Source organism: Vulpes vulpes, chromosome 5 (genome assembly GCF_048418805.1).
Source record: "Vulpes vulpes isolate BD-2025 chromosome 5, VulVul3, whole genome shotgun sequence".
Taxonomy (NCBI): Eukaryota; Metazoa; Chordata; class Mammalia; order Carnivora; family Canidae; genus Vulpes; species Vulpes vulpes.
Window position 1 is genome coordinate 61,909,939 of NC_132784.1, and position 18,935 is coordinate 61,928,873.

Genomic DNA, 18,935 nt, shown 5'->3' on the forward strand with positions numbered 1-18,935 from the left:
TCTCATGAATAAATAAAACCTTTTTTAAAAAGAAAGGACATTAATCAAGTAGCACAATGAATAGCTGAACCAAAGGACCAGAGTTGTTTAAAGCTCATGGATAAATCAGCAATTCCCCTCTCACTCCCCTGCAGATCAGGAGGCAGTACCACAAAGGCAAGTTTGTGAGAAGACAGGCTGGACTTGCCAGTGACCTCGTGCTCATCCGATAGGCTTATCTCCTTGGTTTTGGAAATGAGTCCTTGCCGGCAAGGACTCATTCTGAAACAGATTAGCCCCCACTCAGCCCTTCTCAGCAGCACCCAGCTGCTTCCTGAGAAAGGCTGTGTCCTAAGGAATCCCATCCCTCCTCACCCTGGCTCGGGAAGAGCTACCTGTCTGGGTTCAGTGTATCGCCCCACGACCCAGACCAAGGGGAGCGCTTGGCCTGCCGGCTGCAAATCTGCTTGGGCATGGACTGGCACCGAACTAGTAACCATTTCCATAGTGGTCTGCCTGGCCCTGAGCCTGAAGTGGCCTGAGAACCTGGTTTCTTTCCAGAAATTCAGGGGTGAAGGGAGAGGGTGTACATAGTAGAGCGCTTTGTTTCATTATATACTCTTTTCTGGGGGATAAAACCCTCCTCAGTAATGGAAAGTAACATTTCACTCCCGACCCATGTTATCACCACACACTTAACAAAGGTGGGCTGTGTCCTGTTCTCAGATCCTGGGTGGGAGCCGCGAGGGCCTATCCTGCCTGATGTCCCTTAGGTTTTAAAGGCCTTGGAGTGCATGGAAGACATGCCAGGACAGAGGACTGGTCTCCATGCAGGATGTGGGTATATGAAGTCAGGATTCTGGGACAATGGGAAGACAGGATACTTGGGCTTGGGGATTAGAAGTCAGAGATGTGGGACACCTGGATGGCTCAGTGGTTGAGCGTCTGCCTTCGCCTCAGGATATGATCCTGAAGACCCAGGATCTAGTCCCACGTTGGGCTCCCTGCATGGAGCCTGCTTCTCCCTCTGCCTATGTCTCTGCCTCTCTCTCTGTCTTTCATGAATAAATAAATAAAATCTTAAAAAAAGAAGTCAGGGACGTGGGTTGCACTCATGGCTCGCCAGCCCCTCAGTGTAGTGGTATCCTTCTTGCTGTGTCCAGCCCAGAGGCATGGCCATGCAGCTCACCTCAGGGTGCCCTAGAGCCAGGAGGATCCCAGCTTGTCTGAAATTGCCCTGGCACTCCATAGTCACACAGCTGCAGACAAGTCTTGTAGGTCCATCTGTTCTTCTGGTCCCTTTGCTAGAAAAAAAGAGGGGGCTGGCTGCAGGGAGGTCCCCAAGTGTCCTGGCCAACTCGAGTGTGTTAGCACAAGCTGGTAGGGGCAGAGAACAGGGTGCTGGAAGCCTGAGATGCTGGGACCTGCTTCTTACAGGCAGCCTGAGCTGCTGCAGGATTCCAGCATGGGCTCTCCGCCTTCCGACTTCCCTTCTCCTTCATTTCCGTCACTTCTAGTAGGCATTTCTTCCAGAAGACAGTCTTGTACAAAGAGCTCTGAGCCATCATACCTCTGTTTCAAATCCTTTAATTGTTCGGCATTGCACTTAGGATAAAATGTACACTGCAGGGCCGGTGCCATCTAGACTCTGCATCTGGACATGGAAAGCAGGACACAGACAGCCTTTTCGTTATGTCATCTCAGGGCACCAGGGCCAGGACTAGGGTGAGGCAAGTGAGACACTCACCGAGGGCACAAAATTTAAGGGGACACCAAAGAGTCAGTAATCCGATGAATAATATTTATATATATTTTTTAAAGATGTTATTTATTTATTTGAGAGAGAGTAAGCATAAGTGGGGGTTGGTGGACAGAGGGAGAGAGAGAAGCAGGCTTAGCAGGGAGCCTGATGCAGGGCTTGATCCCAGGACACTGAAATCATGACCTGAGCCAAAGGCAAATGCTTAGCCAACTAAGATACCCAGGTACCCTTACTATTCTTTTTCGTAAGCAAAATTCATGCCAAAAAAAAAAAAAAAAAAAAAAACTACAGTGAACAAAATAGCAACTTTGAGCGAAGGTCAGAACTGTGTTGGGCCATATTAGAACCTAAGGCAAAAAAAATAAAATAAAATAAATAAAAAAATAAAAAAGAACCTAAGGCAAAAGGAAGAATTTGTGACCTAATATACATGTTTGTATGTATTCATTTTTTAATGGTTGGTCTTTTTCCTCAGAACATTAAAGCAGTTGAGAAGTATTTAAAAGTTGGGGGATCCCTGGGTGGCTCAGCGGTTTGGCGCCTGCCTTTGGCCCAGGGCACCTTCCTGGAGACCCGGGGTAAAATCCCACGTCGGGCTCCCGGTGCATGGAGCCTGCTTCTCTCTCTGCCTGTGTCTCTGCCTCTCTCTCTCTCTCTCTCTCTCTGTGACTATCATAAATAAATAAATAAAATAAAAGTTGGAAAGTTGGGTATATTAAAGGGCCCAACATTAAGGGAAAGTATATTTTTTGCACCAAACCAGAATTTTATTATTATTTTACTTCGGATTAAGTTAATCAAAGTTATTTAAGGGCCACCTGAGTGGCTTAGTCGGTTAAGCGTCCGATTCTTGGTTTCGGCTCAGGTCATGACCTCAGGGTCGGGAGATGGAGCCCCACTTCGGGTTCCGTGTTGGGTGAGGAGTCTGCTTGAGATTTTCTCTCTCTCCCTCTGCCCCTCCCCGGCAAAGAAATTAAATTTTTTTTTTTCAATTATTTAAGATTGTCACTTAGTGGAGAGAAATCATCCACCTTGGCAATCCTCTCATTTGAAAATGAGACAAACCAAAAAGTAGATTCGGAAACTTGTTGGTGCCTTTGTGACCATTCAAGCGATGGGTACACGTTTTTCCCATTCCCTCAGGTGGTGATAGGGGTCAGCCCAGGACTATTGACCCCCATCCTGGGTCTCCAGCCTAACCAAGAGGGCTTTGGCTTCTGAAGCAATCCACACTGCCCCTTCCTTGGCCCCCAAGGCCCTCACCTGGCCCCTTCCCTCTGTCATGAAGGCAACCCTCATGCTCATTCTGCCTGCCCCCCACCGGGTTTGCTTGTCTTTCCCGGCCCCATCTCAGCGTGTTGGGGTGCCCTACTCTCCCTCACCAGGCAAGGGCTTGCCTCTGGATCACTGCTTCATCATCCCCAGGGCTGGTCATCATCTTGGGGCAGGCAGAGCTTCTGGGTGTGAAGAGTAAGTGGGGGGCAGCCCGGGTGGCTCAGCGGTTTAGCACCGCCTCAGCCCAGGGCTGATCCTGGAGACCCAGGATCAAGTCCCACATTGGGCTCCCTGCATGGAGCCTGCTTCTCCCTCTGCCTGTGTCTCTGCCTCTCTCTCTCTCTCTCTCATGAATAAATAAATAAAATCTTAAAAAAAAAAAAAAAAAAGAGTAAGTAGGGCTCTGCCTAGCAAAGAATGGAAGAGAATCCCAGCAGAGGACTAGCAAGATCAAACAACATATTGTTGCTAATCTGTCCAGAGAGAGACAGAGACAGCGACTCATCTCCGAGGTATTTACAGCTCATCTTTTTTTTCCTTCATTTATTCATCCCACAACCAACTCTGGGTCGGGGTATTTGAAACATCTGCTTATCTCTGACATGCCTTTCTCCTCAATTTCTTTCTCTGTGCCCAGGACTTCCCATGTGACCTTTCCTAGGAGTGGGGTCCCTTCTGGCTGGAAAGATGAATGTGTCGTGTAATTCCTCAACCTCTGAGCCCTCGCTTACTGAATTTTTTTTCTTTTATCTTTCTTTCTTTCTTTCTTTCTTTCTTTCTTTCTTTTTCTTCTTTTTTTTTTTTTTTTGCTCTGTTGGGTTTTGAGACCCACCTGCTCCTAGGTCTCTTGCAGCTGTGCCCACCCATGCCTCTTCGTGTCCAGAGACCGTGTTTTTGCCAAAAGTATCTTCCAAGTAAAATGTTTGTTTTAGCAATTAGACCTTTTTGTAGATGGCCAGACCCTTGGCCAAAACGTTGATTGATCCAGTTCACTAGTAGAGAGTGAAGAGCAGAAAGGTCCCATTTCCTTCTACGGACCACAGGGCATCTTTGGAAACGGGCATGCCTCCAGCATGTGTCAAGAGCTTAAGTTGGTGAGGCAGAACTTTGTGACCTTGAAAAAAATACTCAGTTAATGTCTCTTATCTTCTAGGATCATGTTTTTAGATTTTCATGTTAGAAAACTTTCACTGGAAACTCATGCCTGTTCCCGTTAGCCATTGCTTATTAAGCCCTCCCTGTGGCCTTCGGGGTATGACCTCACTGAGTCCTCACCTTTCCATGCAGCAAACCTGTCTGGCTGTTGGGTTGTCTCTTGATAATTGCTTATAGGATGTTCACAGATTTATGCAACCATCATCACAATCAACGTGGGAACATCTTCATCATCCCCAAAATAAACCTCACACCTCCTAGCTACCACCTCCCAACCCCCTCATCCCTCTCACCCATCCCCAGCCCTAGCCTTAGGCAACCACTAATCTTTCTGGCTCTAGATTCTCTATTCCAGACATTTCATGTAAATGGAATCACATATGCGGTCCTTTATGTCTGGCTTTGTTCATTCAGCATGATTTTTCAAGATTTGTCCACATTGTAGCAGATGCTTCATACATTTCTATGGCATGGCCAGACAACATCCCATCCTCTGGATCTAGTGCATTTTATTTATCCATTTATTGGCTGAAGGACGTTGGGTCGTTTCCACTTATTGGCTATTTTGGATAATGGGAACATCGGTGTATAGTTTTGTGTGGCATGGTTTCATTTCTCTTGGGTACACACCTAGGAGTGGAATCCTGAGCCATGTAGTAGAGACCTCTTCTTACTGTATGAGGAGAAGAACACAGCACATGGGGGATGGGTGGAGAATGAGGGGTGTGGAGACTCACACCTGGTGCTGCAGAGCATGGGGGGCCACCAAGGCACCCGCCATGCACTCAAGCACCTGCCATTGCTGTGGGGGATGGGGAAGCAGGACTGGAGGGATGGCATGGTTTGGCTCCATTCCTGAGTCCTGGCCTCAGGGGCTGGCAGCGCTCCAGACTCAGTATTGGCAGGTCCTCATTCTGATGCTGGGGGGCCCAAGGCCTCGTATGTGATGGTGACGTTCGTTCTGAGTATTGGTGGTGCTAGGAACCAATCCCCCAGAGAATCATGCTGCTCACCCTGTTTCCCCCCACAGGGTGCCTCTGCCAACTGGTGGAATCACCGCCACTTCCAGCATCATGCCAAGCCCAACATCTTCCACAAGGATCCAGATGTGAACATGCTGCATGTGTTCGTTCTGGGTGAATGGCAGCCCATTGAGGTACGATGAGGGGTCAGTGTTGACGCGGGAAGTGTTTGGCTTGAGCAGGAACCAGGGAAGGAACTCTATAGGTTGGATAGTCATCTGAACACATCTGCATCTGATGTTTGCATGAAAACCCTTCCTGGATGCTCTGAATTATTCAAGCTGGAATTTCTGTGGAATGGCCTCCCATATAAATAATGGACCAGCTGCTTATCAGCGTTCGATGCCTCTCTCTCTCCCATGGGCTGAGGAAGAACATTTCCTGGCTTGTTTCTTCCTGGGGGCCAGGGCACTCTAGTCCCAGTTTAGCAGGCAGGCATAATTCCCAAAGACCAGCTCAAGGAAGTCTTATTGGGAGAGTCACAGTCCTTGATCCTGAGAGGGACCTTGGTGTGGTCTGGTCCAACCTGCTTCACCAGAGGTGACAAAGGGAGGCTCAGTAGAAGAAGGGGATATATTCAGGATCCTAGAGTTTTAGTGGCTAGTCTAGGATGAGGCGCCAGATCTGAAAGCTAGGTCATTTCCTTCTACTCTAGCATACTGCCTTATTTTTGTTATCTCAGTTTTCATTATCGATATAAAGTTTACCTATTGCAAGCATGTAAATATTACAGAAATATACAACATTACAAAATGAATCTCCTGTTACCTCCATCATCCCCCTTTGGCCCAATATCACACCCCTGAAGGTGACCACTGATGACAACATGGTACATAAATCCTTCCAGATTTCTTTTATGTGCCTATTCCCACACACATATGCATTTTAAAAGCCAGAATGAAAACCTAGAGACATTCTATTCTGCAACTTGCCACTTTGCCAAACATGGACCTCTTTCTGGGAGTCCAAGTGCATTATCGGCCTTTGCCTGAGTCTGTCCAGTACTCTGTTGTATTTCTATACTGTAATGTAAGCCATGCTGTTTTATAAGATAGGAAAAATTGTTGCTAATTCTCAATTTCTTTTTAATGAAAGCACCCCCAATGCATTTAAAGGATATGCTCATTTAACACTTTTTTTTTTTTTTTTTAAGAAAGTAGAGCCCCTATGGGACAGTCTCTATGCTTAATTTACCAAGAAATCTACAGGTGCTTTGCTTTCTGAAAATATGGTGATGAGGGAAACCAAAGTTTAGAAGATCCTTGCTGCTTTTATGAGCTCTTAAGCATCACAGTGCTGGGCACAGAGTAGGGGCTCAGTAAGCATTTGTCAAGCAAGCACACTGAGGAAGGAGCAGAGTCTTGGATGACCAGCAGTGTTCTTACGCTCCCGACAATGTTGGCATCCATGGCTTGGAACAAGATGACGAGAGAGTCTCTTCCTTCAGTCTTAGCCTGTATCCTGTCTTTGCCATCTCAGCTCCACCCAAGGGAACATCTGAGCAGAAACATGGGTTTTCTGAGACCTTGTCAACGCAGAGGAAAGTAGCCCAAATTCGGCACTTTGGAAGTGAGGAGCCTCCCTAGCCAGGCAGGGATTATATCCTTTTCCAAAGTACATGCTGCTGGCCTGCTTCTTCTTGGAAGCAGTTTGCTAGCTTTGATTAGTGGTGTCCAGATAACGGAGCTGATTAACTCTGGGTTTTCTGATAAGTGAAGACAAAGGCTTCCTTTTCTCCGTGAGGCTTCGTGTCATAGAGTGTTGGCTGTCCTGCCAGATGTTCTCTGCGTCCCTAACAACAGAAATATAGTCTCGCCAGCTCTGCTGGCAGGAAGGCTTTCTTTCCTCTCTGCTTGGTGGTCAGCGAAGTCTATTCTAACACCTCCTCTCCCTAAATACTTCTTGAATGTTGGCTGCTGGGCAGGTGCTAGGGTGGGAGGTTTTGGAAATCTGGTTGTGTGGTTGCTAATAGCTTTTGAAAGACCACAGCCAGGGCCACAGTGCTCTGTAGAAATCCTCTTCTCCTACACACATGGCAGGTTAAAGGCCAGATGCTTACTGGGTGAAGCTGTGTCCTGGTGTCCACAAGACCATGCTGCCCTGGAAGGGACTGTGGTGACTTTGGGTCTGATAGGATTGGCTCATGCCAGACCCACATACCACACCCCACACTGCCCTGGCCCCAAATGGCCACACCTTGGGGTGTTGGCCATCCTCTGGCTTCCAGAGCAAGGAGGCCAGAGGCTCTTATCTCCAGGCCAGGATAAACAAACTGGCTCCAAACAGCTATGCAGAAATTAAGTAGACAGATCTTAGCAGTTGAAGCCCCTTTCCTAGTTAGTTCTCTGCCTTTTGGTCTTATTTATGACTTCTGGGAGGATTTTGTTTGTTTTATGTAGCAAAAGGTATTCATTTTTTTTTCCTCCTGCAAATTCCTTTAATTTCTTTCATGCTTAAAAAGTTCTTTTTTTTTTTTTAAGATTTTATTTTTAAGTAATCTTTACACCCAGTGTGGGGCTCAGTGTTTTGTGGCTTCACTTTTGAATTATTTAACTTTGGCCAGATGGGGTGTGGGTAGGCTGGTGGCTGCCCTTCACCTTTGTCTGGAGGCAGCCAGGTTCCCCAGCACCCCCATTGGGGTGGGGGAGTGTGCCCCTGAGCCATATACTGGGTGGGGTGGTCAGCCTCCTGCAGGATGCCATCTGCTCTCCATCCACCCCTTGCCCTCCATCGCTGGCTGGCAGCAACGGTTCCCATCTTCATACTCTGTGTTTCCAGCTTGAAGTAAGGCCTCTTTCTCCAGTTCCTCAAACTTCTTTTTCTTTCTCTTAGGAAAGCTTTATAATCTTCTTTACACGTTTTGTGGGTGTTTCCTTTCCAATTCAAGCATGGATCTTTCCTACTTGTGTTGTTGGGATCGGCGCTTCTCCAGTGTTCCAGAAGCTGTTGATACTTGATGGTTAGCTTATGTCCAGCTGGTGTCCACTCAGGCCTGTGATTCTAGTTGTCCTTCAGTTGATTCTTTTGAATTTCCTGGGTAGACTGTTGTACCCTTGAAAGTGATGAAAATGTACTTTTTTTTCTCATAACTCCACCTTCTTATTTCTGATTTGGGTTAGAAGAGGTTCCCGGAGCCTCTGGTATAGAATTAAATAGAGGTCAGGGGCAGTCTTTACCCCTCCCTTTTAGTCACCTGCCACATCCCAGAGGGGAACAGTGAGGCCATTATCCCTGTGGCCCTAGAAGCAGGCTTTTCAGAAGCCAGGAGTGTTTATGCCTCCCCACGTGAGGTCCTGCCTTCCCCCTCATCTAGGATGCTCTCCCTTTCCCACTGCCTATCTGCCACCAAGCCTCCAGGCTTCCTGCTTCAGGTTGTCCTTTCAGGGCCCACGGACTGGGGCCTTGCCATTCTGCATATGCCCAGCCTGGCCATGGAGTTCATTTCTCTCTGAGTTTGCAGGTTCCCAGAGGCGGGGACTGGGCTTGGCGACAGCTCCCCTCCCCCAACCCTGAACAGACAAGGAAGGCCCTTGTCATTCCTCAGACATTTTGTTCCAAAGCTGCAAAGTCCCCTGCACATGGCCCTGGCATGTGCTACAATCCAAGCTTGGCCTGCGGTCTGGGAAGAGGCTGAGCACAGGAGGGTCAGCCCAGTCTGGCCAAAGGGGTAGAGACCTCCAAGAAACCAGGCCACCAGGGCCAGCAGGGCTCCCACTCTCTCTACCCTGGTTTGCGTCCCGTCCCCCCCCCCCCCCAAGCCTCTGCTTGGGCATGAATCAAAGGGAGCCCTCCGTGTGCTTCCATGTTCATCTCTAGATCACAAGAAGCCCCCTGGCCTGAGTAAAAGCACCCTCTCTTTCTATGGCTGCCCTGCCACCCAAGCCTCTTCCCTGGGTATGATGAGGACTCTCCTGGAGGAGAAGAGATGCAGGGGGTCCTCCAGGCCCAGTGGCCCCCAGTGGCGAACAGGGCAGACCCTGACTGAATCTGCACATCGAGCGCTGTGCCAGGCACAGCGTGCAGCACATTACTTAATCTTGGCCTAACCATGAGGCAGGAGCTATCTTCATGCCCGTTTCATAGATGGAAAGGCTCACGGCAAGGGACAGGAGATAACTTGCTTGAGGAAAAGGTAGCTCCACTCCCAGGCCATCCAGGTCCAAGCTAGGGCTTCTGGGTTCTGCAAGAAACTGCCCAGGGCCACCACCTGCTGGACCCTCGGGAGTTGGGCTTATTGGATCACTTCAGGTTCCTGATGAATTGAGATGCCAGGAGTAGCTCCTCCCAGCTTGGTATGTTCTAGAACCCTGATCCTCTCCGCACCTGTGACTTCTGTGGTTGGATGCTGGCAAAGAGCCGAGCCAACAAGTCAGCCACATTGTTACACTGTGCGTGTGCTTTCTGGTTTCCGAGGAAAACTGGTACTGTGGGCCAACCATACCCTGAGAGAGGGCTTTGCAGTTGCTTCATCTAAGGTCATCAAGATGGGAACAGATGTGCAGTGATGATTATGTGTGCCAGCACACACAGTCACACGTGGAATTGTGACTACAGTTCCTGGTTCTGTCCACAGTCCCGAAGTAACATTTTACCCACCTCGGCTGCCGGTCCCTCAGCCGCCCTGGCAAGTGCCCATCAGACCCCCACTTGACAAGGAGGGAATCCTCAGCTCATAGCAAGGCAGAGGAGGGTGTGTGGGAAGAAATTCGCTCAAATACTGAATTGTTTCTGAATCCTGAGGCCCTGCCTCCTTTGAACCTTGGAACACCCAGGGTCTGATAGAGAAAGGCCAGGGACCCAGCAGCTTCTGCATGATAGTCTACAGCAACAAAGGAGCACACATGGGAGCCTGGACTGCCTGTTGGCTTAGGGGCAGCTGGGGGAGTGTCGCCTATGTAATCTGTCACTCCCCAGAGGTCACCATAAATCAAGGAAAACAGCATGCTTACTATGGAAATATGACTTCAAATGAATTACCTGGTGTGCCCCCCTTCCCCAACCCCGTAGTACCCTAGGTCCTTCTATGAAGACTGTCTGGTCTGCCCACCTGCCTGGGCCACCCCAAGTGTTCACCTCCCAAGAGTCTAACCCTTAGGGCCCACGGCCACCTCCTAGGATGATCAGTGGACAGAGCTGCAGCAGGGAGGGCTCCTGTTTGGGGCCCAGAAGCCTGCAGACAGAGGTTGGGCCTGTGGGCCTGTTTCCTGGCTTCTGGGAGGAGGTTAGAGCAGGATCCAGGAACCCGTTCTACAGGCCACATGTTCCCTGGAATCCTGGACCACAGCATTGCCCAGCCCAACTGGCCACTGAGGGGTGCACCTGTAGTCCTGCCCCCCCACTCCCTCCTCTGAGAAATCTTCCATAGCTGCCTCTGAAGCCGCCTTGGCCGGGACATCTCTAAGGCCAGCCTCAGCCCTGGCCTTGGTGACTGTCCTTGTGCAAATGGCCACACTTTCTGGGGATGAGTGAGACCCCTGCCAAGGCACAGGAGGCCATGCAGAACAAAGGGCTCAATTCTAGTGGTGTTTCAGCCAGATGTGCTGTGACCGTGGCTGCTGGCGCCAAGATGCCAGGCCTAGAGACAGGCTGGCCTTCCTTCCCACCCAGGGCTCCTCCTTTCAGGAATCGTGGGCCCTCCCTGCATTTCTGGCAGTCCTTTCCCTCTCTGTGTTACCCTGGAGATGGGTACTGGCTTAGTCAACATCCAGGGTCTCTCTATCCATAATGTGCTTTCATCTCCTGAGTGTGATAAGTGGGAACAGACAGGGCTGGATCCGGGGAAGGGCGAGTGAGGGGCTGCGTCCCAGCAGCCAGCCCCTGGCATTTCTGCCTGTGTTCTCATTGGCTCCTCTTAACAACTGGTGATTTGGGTACCGAAATGGGGTTGGGGGTACGAGGGCTGAGTGATCTGTGCAGGTGATCTTGGCAGATTCCAAGCTCCCCCCGTCCCCCCCGCCATGGCCTTTCAGTACAGAATAAGAGCAGGAGCCACTCTCTGAGCAACATCTTCTGGTCTCAGGCCCCAAGGAGCAAGATGGACTGGTCTGCAGAGGGCTGAGACCTAGCATCAAAGGGATCCAGGGACCCCGTGGGGCAGGGGCTTCCCGCACCAGCTTGTGCTCAGCGTGGCCTGAGCAGCTTTGTGCAGTAGGATGTCTAGGCCCCGGCACTACGCTCCATACTCTGTGACTGTCTTGGGTATCAGGGTACCCTGTGTGTGGGGGGGTGGGGGGAGCAGCCTGCCAGCATCCTCGACTGAAAAATAACTGCCCGGGAGAAGGATTAACTTTTGAAAGTTGCAAGAGGCCCTCAGGAGGTAGATATTCCCAGCCTGGTGACTGTTAACTATTCCCCAGGTGCTTATCTGGGTTCCTCAGGCTACTGCAAGCTCTGGGCAGCTCCCCAGCTTGCCCCAGGAGCTTTTCTCACTCTCAAATGGGTGGAGACTGGCCAAGGAGCTCCTCGGTGGACACCCATCTGAGTCGTTTGGTTGGCGTGCACTCCACAAACATTCATTTAGTGTCCCTCATGTGGGCTCTGAGTCACAAGATCCCAGGCTTCAGGGCACCAGGGTGTGGGCTGACAAGACAGGAGCAATGATTGCAGAATGGACAGGGGGTGCGGACGGCTGGAGCCTCAGGGGTGCCAGGTGCTCACCCTCTCTTCTCTCTCCTCAGTACGGCAAGAAGAAACTCAAATACCTGCCTTACAACCACCAGCATGAATACTTCTTCCTGAGTGAGTGCTGGGGGCCACTCTCCAACCACAGCCTGGAACACCTGCCACCCCTTCGGACCCCACGATCACCCCTAAGCTTGGTAGAGCAGGAAGGGTTGCAGCAGTCATCCAAGCAAACTGCCCCTGGCTCATGGGACAGAGGGGACACAGAGGCCTGGGGCCCCACACTCAGGGGTCCCTGGGTGGGGAGATGGGGGGCATCTGCTTCCAGCCCCTCCTCAGGCACAGGTCGCTGCCTCTGCCTGTGAGCTACAGAGCTGGGCCCCCCACATCTCTAAGCGCCTCTGCTCTCTCCACAGTCGGGCCACCGCTGCTCATCCCTGTGTACTTCCAGTACCAGATCATCATGACCATGATCGTACGCAGAGACTGGGTGGTGAGTCAAGGGGTCCAGCTAGCCTGGGCCATTGGGAACCCTTGGGGGCAGGGGTGGGTGGGCCCGGCTGCCTCCCAGAGGGGCTGCCTCATCACACTCAGGAAAGGACTTCCTCTGGGGCTGCCAGGAGCCAGGGAGGCCACAGCCCTACATATCCCCCACCACCACACATACAGTGGGGTCAGTAGGCAGCCACCGCCTTCGCAGAGCCCCCTCAGAAAGCCCCTGAAGGTGATGTGATGAGAGCCACCTTGGGCCCACCTGTCTTCCACCCTGGCCATTGCCTCCTGTGGAGCCCTGAGACCCCATGAACCAGCGCACACCTCGCTCCACATGGTAAATGGAGAGCAGCCAGGCACTGGGTGAGAGGACATGTGTATTTGTTTGCTCAGGCCATACAACAAAGCACAGAGTAGCTGCTCTGTTCCACAACAGGGATGTCAGTGCTCACAGTTCTGGAAGCTACAAGTCCTAGACGAGATGCTGTCGGCATGGGTCCTTCTTTTTTTTTTTTAAGACTTTATTTATTTATTCATGAGAGACACGGAGAGAGGCAGAGGGAGAAGCAGGCTCCCTGTGGGAAGCCCGATCCCAGGACCCCAGGATCACGCTCTGAGCTGAAGGCAGACACTCAACCACAGAGCCACCCAGTTGCCCTCAGCATAAGTCCTTCTGAGGACTGTTAGGGGAGGACCTGGTCTGGGCCAGTGGCCTTGGCTAGTGGACGGCTGGGTCTCCTGCCTGTGTCTCTGTATCTGTGTCCAAATTCCCCTTTTCTTTAAGAATGCCAGTGGCAGGGAACTAGGGCCCACCCTCTTGACCCCAGTTTAGCGAATTACACCTATCTCTAAATAAGGTCACATGTGGCCCTGGGATTAGGGCTTCAACATATGCATCTTAGGGGACACAGTCCAGCCAGTCACACCAATTCTCCAGATTCTGTATCCAGAGAGAGAGAAGCAAACTGTGCACAGGGGCCATACGGCTTTGGTGCACTCTCTGGTCCCCGGCTTTATATAGATCTGCGCGGGTCATTCTGCATAAAAGGTTGATAGAATGACCTGGAGGGACCCATCACCGCAGGCAGAGTATGCTTGTGGCAGAGCAGGGTTCACTGGGACAGGGACAGGGCCCCTGCCCTGGAGACCAAGTGGAAGGTCACTTAGGTATCGCTGGTCTTTTTTTTTTTTCTTTTCTTTTCACAACCCAGTTTCATAAATGAAAATATCGAGCCTCTGAGAGTTTGAGACTTGCCCAGGGTGACGTCAGGGGGTGGATCCAGCATAAGAACCCAAGCCATATCCTGTTCTGTCCCCCAACTTCAACCACAAATACCTCATATTTCTATCGTCTCGGAAGGGCTTCAAAGTGCCTTGCCTTGTCCTTGCACACTGAAATTGTGGGCATAATGGCCGTATCTGTTAGTGCTGCTAATGTCCAGGACTGAGACTCGGGAGCCAGTGGCATGGTTAGTGGGCAGTGGGACTCTGGAAGTCTCTGCCAGTCATGTCTTGTTAGAACCTGTACCACCCGCACAGTATTTTTCCAGAAGTGAGCATTTCATAAGTACTCACTGTGTTCTAGCGCGGCCACCTGTAGGTTTATGAGTTAAATGACATGGGCTGGAGGGACGGAGTTTCTGGGTCAGTTAAGCGGTGGGGATTTGAACCCGGATCTCCTGCCTATGGTAATTACTGTTTCCATTGGGTTCCCTGGGCCTTGGGAGGAGTCCCACAGTTGAAAAGGAACTTGAGCCCTGCTGCGTGGGGTTTCCTGGTACCTCCCAGGGTATTTTAATCAGCTTTTATGGCAGATGACTCCTGCCTGAATATTTACCTTTTTTTTTTTTTTTCCTATGCTTCCCCAAGGGACCAAGCACTCAAGGATGGTAGGGAAGGGAATAAGACTATGTACCTGGATGGGATCAGATGGCAGGCCCAGGGAAATTTGATAGGACCCCTCAGGTCTTCCAGGGCCCGCTCGGTGGCAGGGATCCTGGGCAGCCCTGCCGTTGCCCTGCTGGGCAGTAGGTTTCAAGTTGGGCAGGAAGGACAGTCTTCCAGCCTTGGGCTCCTCTTATGAAACCGCTGACTGCAATCAGTACTTGGTGCTGGGGACTCAGGGCAGGCAAGATTCAGTGCCCCTACCCCCAGGGGTCCCCAGCTGCGTGGCACAGAGGTGCATCCTGTACTGTGCTTTTCTGATTTATGGTAATAGTGAGCTTCAGTGCCAAGTGCACCTGTGGCTTGGGGCAGTCGTCGCCAACAGGAGCTTCTATTGAGCCAGTTGGCAATATCTGGAGACATTTTCGATTATCACAACGCAGGGGAGATTGAGTGCTCCTGGCATCTGGCACCTGGTGGGCACCCAGGGAAGCTGCCGAACATCCTGTCATGCATGGCACGGCCCCCCATGGCGAGGACTTGTCCAGCTCCAGATGCCAGTCATGTGGAGGAAAGGGGGTGATACACTGTAAGAGCTTTGAGGAGGGAGGTTTTTACCGCGGTGGTGGTACTGGCAGTGACCATATATCCTGGAGATGCTTCTCAGCTTCCCTCCCTGGAAGTTCTCTACATCCAACACCAATAACCACTCTCTCCTGGAATTCTCCCCATCATCTTTCAAGTCCCACATCTGCTGGTTCTCCTCCGCTTCTCAATTCCCCTGCTTCTGCTTCATACCCGACCCCTGAAACCAGTGGTCCTGTGGTCGTGTGTCACTCTGCACAAAAAAAAAAAAAAAAAAAGCACCCACCCCATTAATCGACATGCATTTTCTACTGCACTCCATACACACACACAAAAAAATGAATGTGGACGTGATGAAGAGTAGGAGCAGAACTTATAAGGCTTGCTTCTCTCACCCCCTGAAAGACCCCTCGTTGGATCCCAGGTCATGCCTTGGGCCTGCTGCCAACCCTCCAGCCTCTGCCTTCCCCTAGACCTCTTAACACTCCCCTCTGCCTCAGCTCATGGCACCCATGTGGGGAGCAGCCTGGATTTCTCACCACTAAGCAATCCCCAGATGCAAGTACTCCAGCCTCCTAAATCATTCTGGAATCTGTATCTCCTCCTTGGGGCCGTGGGCTCTGCTTTGGGTCTCCATCATTTCCTGTCTAGGCTACCTCATGCCTTCATCTCCAGTTGGCAGAGATCTATTTTAATATTCCAATGTGACTGTGTTCTTCCAACATGTAAAGCCCTTGGTTTTCCATTGCCCACCCAAGAGGCTCGGGTCAGCATCCTGAGGCAGATGGGACCTGGCCACATCTCCCACCCCCACAGCAAGCACTTGAGCTGGAGTGCGTGGGACACAGGGTCTGCACTTGACTCCCATAATGCACGCCACTGTCTTCCCTTGCCCCACCTTTTTTTTTCATTATTGTTGTCATTCTGCAAATGTCTCCTACTGTTCTTTGCTCGGCTGACCTCTGTGGTATCCCAGCCTGGCTCAGACACCCGCTCCTGACGGATGCCCTTCCTAAATCCAAACATCATGTCAGGACCGCCCCCGTACTCCCCTTGCTTCTGTCACTTTCCATACGATATTGAAGGGACCTCTTTATTAGCCTGTCCTTCCAGATGTAGGGAAGGACCTCCTTTTGCTCCCAGCACCCAACTCAGCCCCGGCTAGAGAGGAAGCAGTCACAGAGTTTGGGGAGCTTAACTGAATATAGACTTAAGCAGGAGTTTGCCAAGCAGAGCAGACAAGGGGAGAAGGAGCCTCCAGGTGGAAATGACACTACAGTGACAGAACCTGGTCTGGCTGGCTGCGTGAGGAGGCAAGGTCGGTGGGCAGGCCTGGGAAGGGCCCATGTGCCCTACCCCGGGGCTGGATTGTCTCCTTTATCCCCCAGAGGAGGAGGCAGCGAGTGGTGGCTTTAAGCACGGCAGTGTCATGATCCAGGTCAGGAAGATCCCCACGGTGACAAAGTATAAAGGAACTGGATTAGAGTCGTTTAGAGCTTATCCTTTGGGGCTGTGATCACCATTGCAATACATGGTTGACCCATGAACAGCCTCAGCAGGAGGTCCTTTCCCTGTCCCACAGATGAGGCCATGGGGGCATAGCCGAGGAAGTCACCCATAGCGCCACAGAGCTAGTGGTGGAGCTGAGACTAACACAGCCAACCTGGAGCCTGTGCTCTGACCACTACCCTGCTGAGACTCTGGAGAGGAGGAGCGATGGGGGAGAGGAATCAGTGCAAAGGCCCTGGGTGACGATCGGCTGAGCTCTATGGCAGAGACAGGTTCTGCCTGGAGCTAAGGTGGCCTTGGTACACGAGGAGAAGCGGGAGACCAGTGGGAGGCCACTGCTATGGCCCAGTGGAGGCATGTGGACTCGGGTGGCGGTGAGATGGTGGAGGGAGTGGGACCTGCTGCCTGGAGTGCCTGCTTGTGGGGCTGCCGTGGAGGGTGTGAGTAGCTGGAGTGGCTGAGGGAAGCACTTGCCCAGCTGAGGGAAGACCCGCAAGCATGGGATACTGGTGCCACCCCAGTGAGGGGCAGGAAGGGAGAGGGGATGATGGGAGGAGAACCAAGTGTGGGAGGAAGATCAGCGTGTCTGAGGTGGCTGCAAGGGCCTTAGGGAGAGGATGGACGGTGTCACTGGCCTCGGCTCTGTGACAAAGGAAATCCCAGGTGTTGATGGGCAAGACATGGCTGAAGGGCAGTTTTCAGGGGTCTATGCACCTTCAGAATCCCTGGGACCATGAAAGGGATGCTCCTTGGGGCACCTGGCTGGCTCAGCAGTCAAGCATCTGCCTCTGGCTGAGGTCATTATCCCAGGATCCTCGGATGGAGTCCCGCATCGGGCTCCTGGCAGGGAGCCTGCTTCTTCCTCTGCCTGTGTCTCTGCCTCTCTCTTTGTCATGAACAAATAAATTTTTTTTAAAAAAGTTTTTTAAACAAACAAAGAAAGAAAGGGCTGCTCCTTGCTGACATCTCCTGGCCCCTGACCTGTTTCCCTGAAGCAAGGCACCCAGCCCCCTCCTGCCACTCAAACACTCAGCATTCCCCTGGGAACAAAGTTGGTCCCATCAGCCCTGTGCACATAAGCATCACATCGCCCCTGTGGGCCCAGTGCCCAACTTCCTCCAGGTCTGTTGGGGGTTCTTGGACACCTTGGCCCAGCGGGGCATGTGAGGGGTTGTGTGCACACCTGTGGGGCAGGTGGTGGTCCCATATCTAACCTCGTTCTCTCTGCAGGACTTGGCCTGGGCCATGAGCTACTATGTTCGGTTCTTCATCACCTACATCCCTTTCTATGGCATCCTGGGGGCCCTCCTTTTCCTCAACTTCATCAGGTACCTGAGCTTGGCCTTGATGGGGCTTTGACACAAGGGCCCCATGCAGAAGGGCTCCAAGCTCCCCACTTCCTGCCCTAGGCCTCACGACCTGGCACCTTGGTCGGGGCTGCACCTGCCCAGGCCGTTTGGGGCTAGGGGAGAGGATCTGTTCCCGCTGTGGCCAGGCCCAGTGGAGAGCAAGGCTCCCGAGCTGAGCTGTGTTCTCTTCCAGGTTCCTGGAGAGCCACTGGTTTGTGTGGGTCACACAGATGAACCACATCGTCATGGAGATTGACCGTGAGCCCTACCGTGACTGGTTCAGCAGCCAGGTGAGGGTAGCAAGAGCTGTCACCAGGGTCCCACAGAGCCTGGGGGTCGATTTCCCTGGCCTCCAGCTCTTGGCTGCTTGGTAGACCCGGTTCCACACTGACTTCTTGGGGCTGTCTGTAGCCTTCTGCTGGGAGGGACTGGTGGGGAACCCAGGCAGGCTGAGGTCTTGAGGCAGGGCTGTATGATAGGGAGGGTGGGCCTCACAGGAAGACCAAGCTCTTCATCCCCGCCCCCCACTCCTGGCCTCTCACCCCTCCCTTCTACAGCTGGCGGCCACCTGCAATGTGGAGCAGTCCTTTTTCAACGACTGGTTCAGCGGGCACCTCAACTTCCAGATCGAGCACCAGTGAGCAAAGGCTGGCTGGAAAGGCGGGTGGCACAGGGGGAGGGAAGAGGTCACCAGCCCCATCTGGGCGTGGGCAGCACATGTGGCTACCTCTCCCAGGCCTAGAGCATGGCTCTGCTGCCAGCCCGCTGCAGTCGGGGAGGGGCTCACATGGCCCTGATGGCAAGCACCCCTCATGTGCGGCCCATGCTTTGTAGTTACCAAGAGCTCACACCACCAGTCTCCCTTGATCCTGGATGCCTAATAGGGTAGGATGATTGATCCTTTTATTGGCAGGGAAACTGAGGCCCAGCTTTCCCCACACACACATCCCCCTGCCCCCGTGTGGCAGCCTCCTGGGGCAGTGGGGGGAGGGTCACACGGGGAGAGCCATGGACAGGATCTCCCTGGCCCTGACTGCTGTGTGTGCGGGCTGCAAGTGGAGGTAGGAGTGTCCTCACCGTATCCCTGCCGTCCCCAGCCTCTTCCCCACCATGCCCCGGCACAACTTGCACAAGGTCGCGCCGTTGGTGAAGTCTCTATGCGCCAAGCATGGCATCAAGTACCAGGAGAAGCCGCTGCTGAGGGCCCTACAGGACATCATCAGGTAAGGGGGGGTGGTCCGTGAGTGCCAGGGGCCCCCTTGACATCCTTGAGAGGCCTGTAGCTGGACGACCCGTGTTGGA

The 18,935-nt window shown here is 52.2% G+C and overlaps 1 protein-coding gene across 1 annotated transcript in view; it reads left to right on the forward strand.

The window, feature by feature from the left end:
- The window catches only part of FADS2 (fatty acid desaturase 2), a 32,392-nt gene that overhangs the window by 11,476 nt on the left and 1,981 nt on the right, over window positions 1-18,935 (forward strand). Inside the window, exons 5-11 of the mRNA XM_025987459.2 lie at window positions 5,202-5,327; window positions 11,871-11,931; window positions 12,231-12,307; window positions 17,515-17,612; window positions 17,827-17,923; window positions 18,191-18,270; window positions 18,731-18,856. Of these exons, the coding sequence (XP_025843244.1) occupies window positions 5,202-5,327; window positions 11,871-11,931; window positions 12,231-12,307; window positions 17,515-17,612; window positions 17,827-17,923; window positions 18,191-18,270; window positions 18,731-18,856 (665 nt within the window). The remainder of the gene's footprint in view (window positions 1-5,201; window positions 5,328-11,870; window positions 11,932-12,230; window positions 12,308-17,514; window positions 17,613-17,826; window positions 17,924-18,190; window positions 18,271-18,730; window positions 18,857-18,935) is intronic.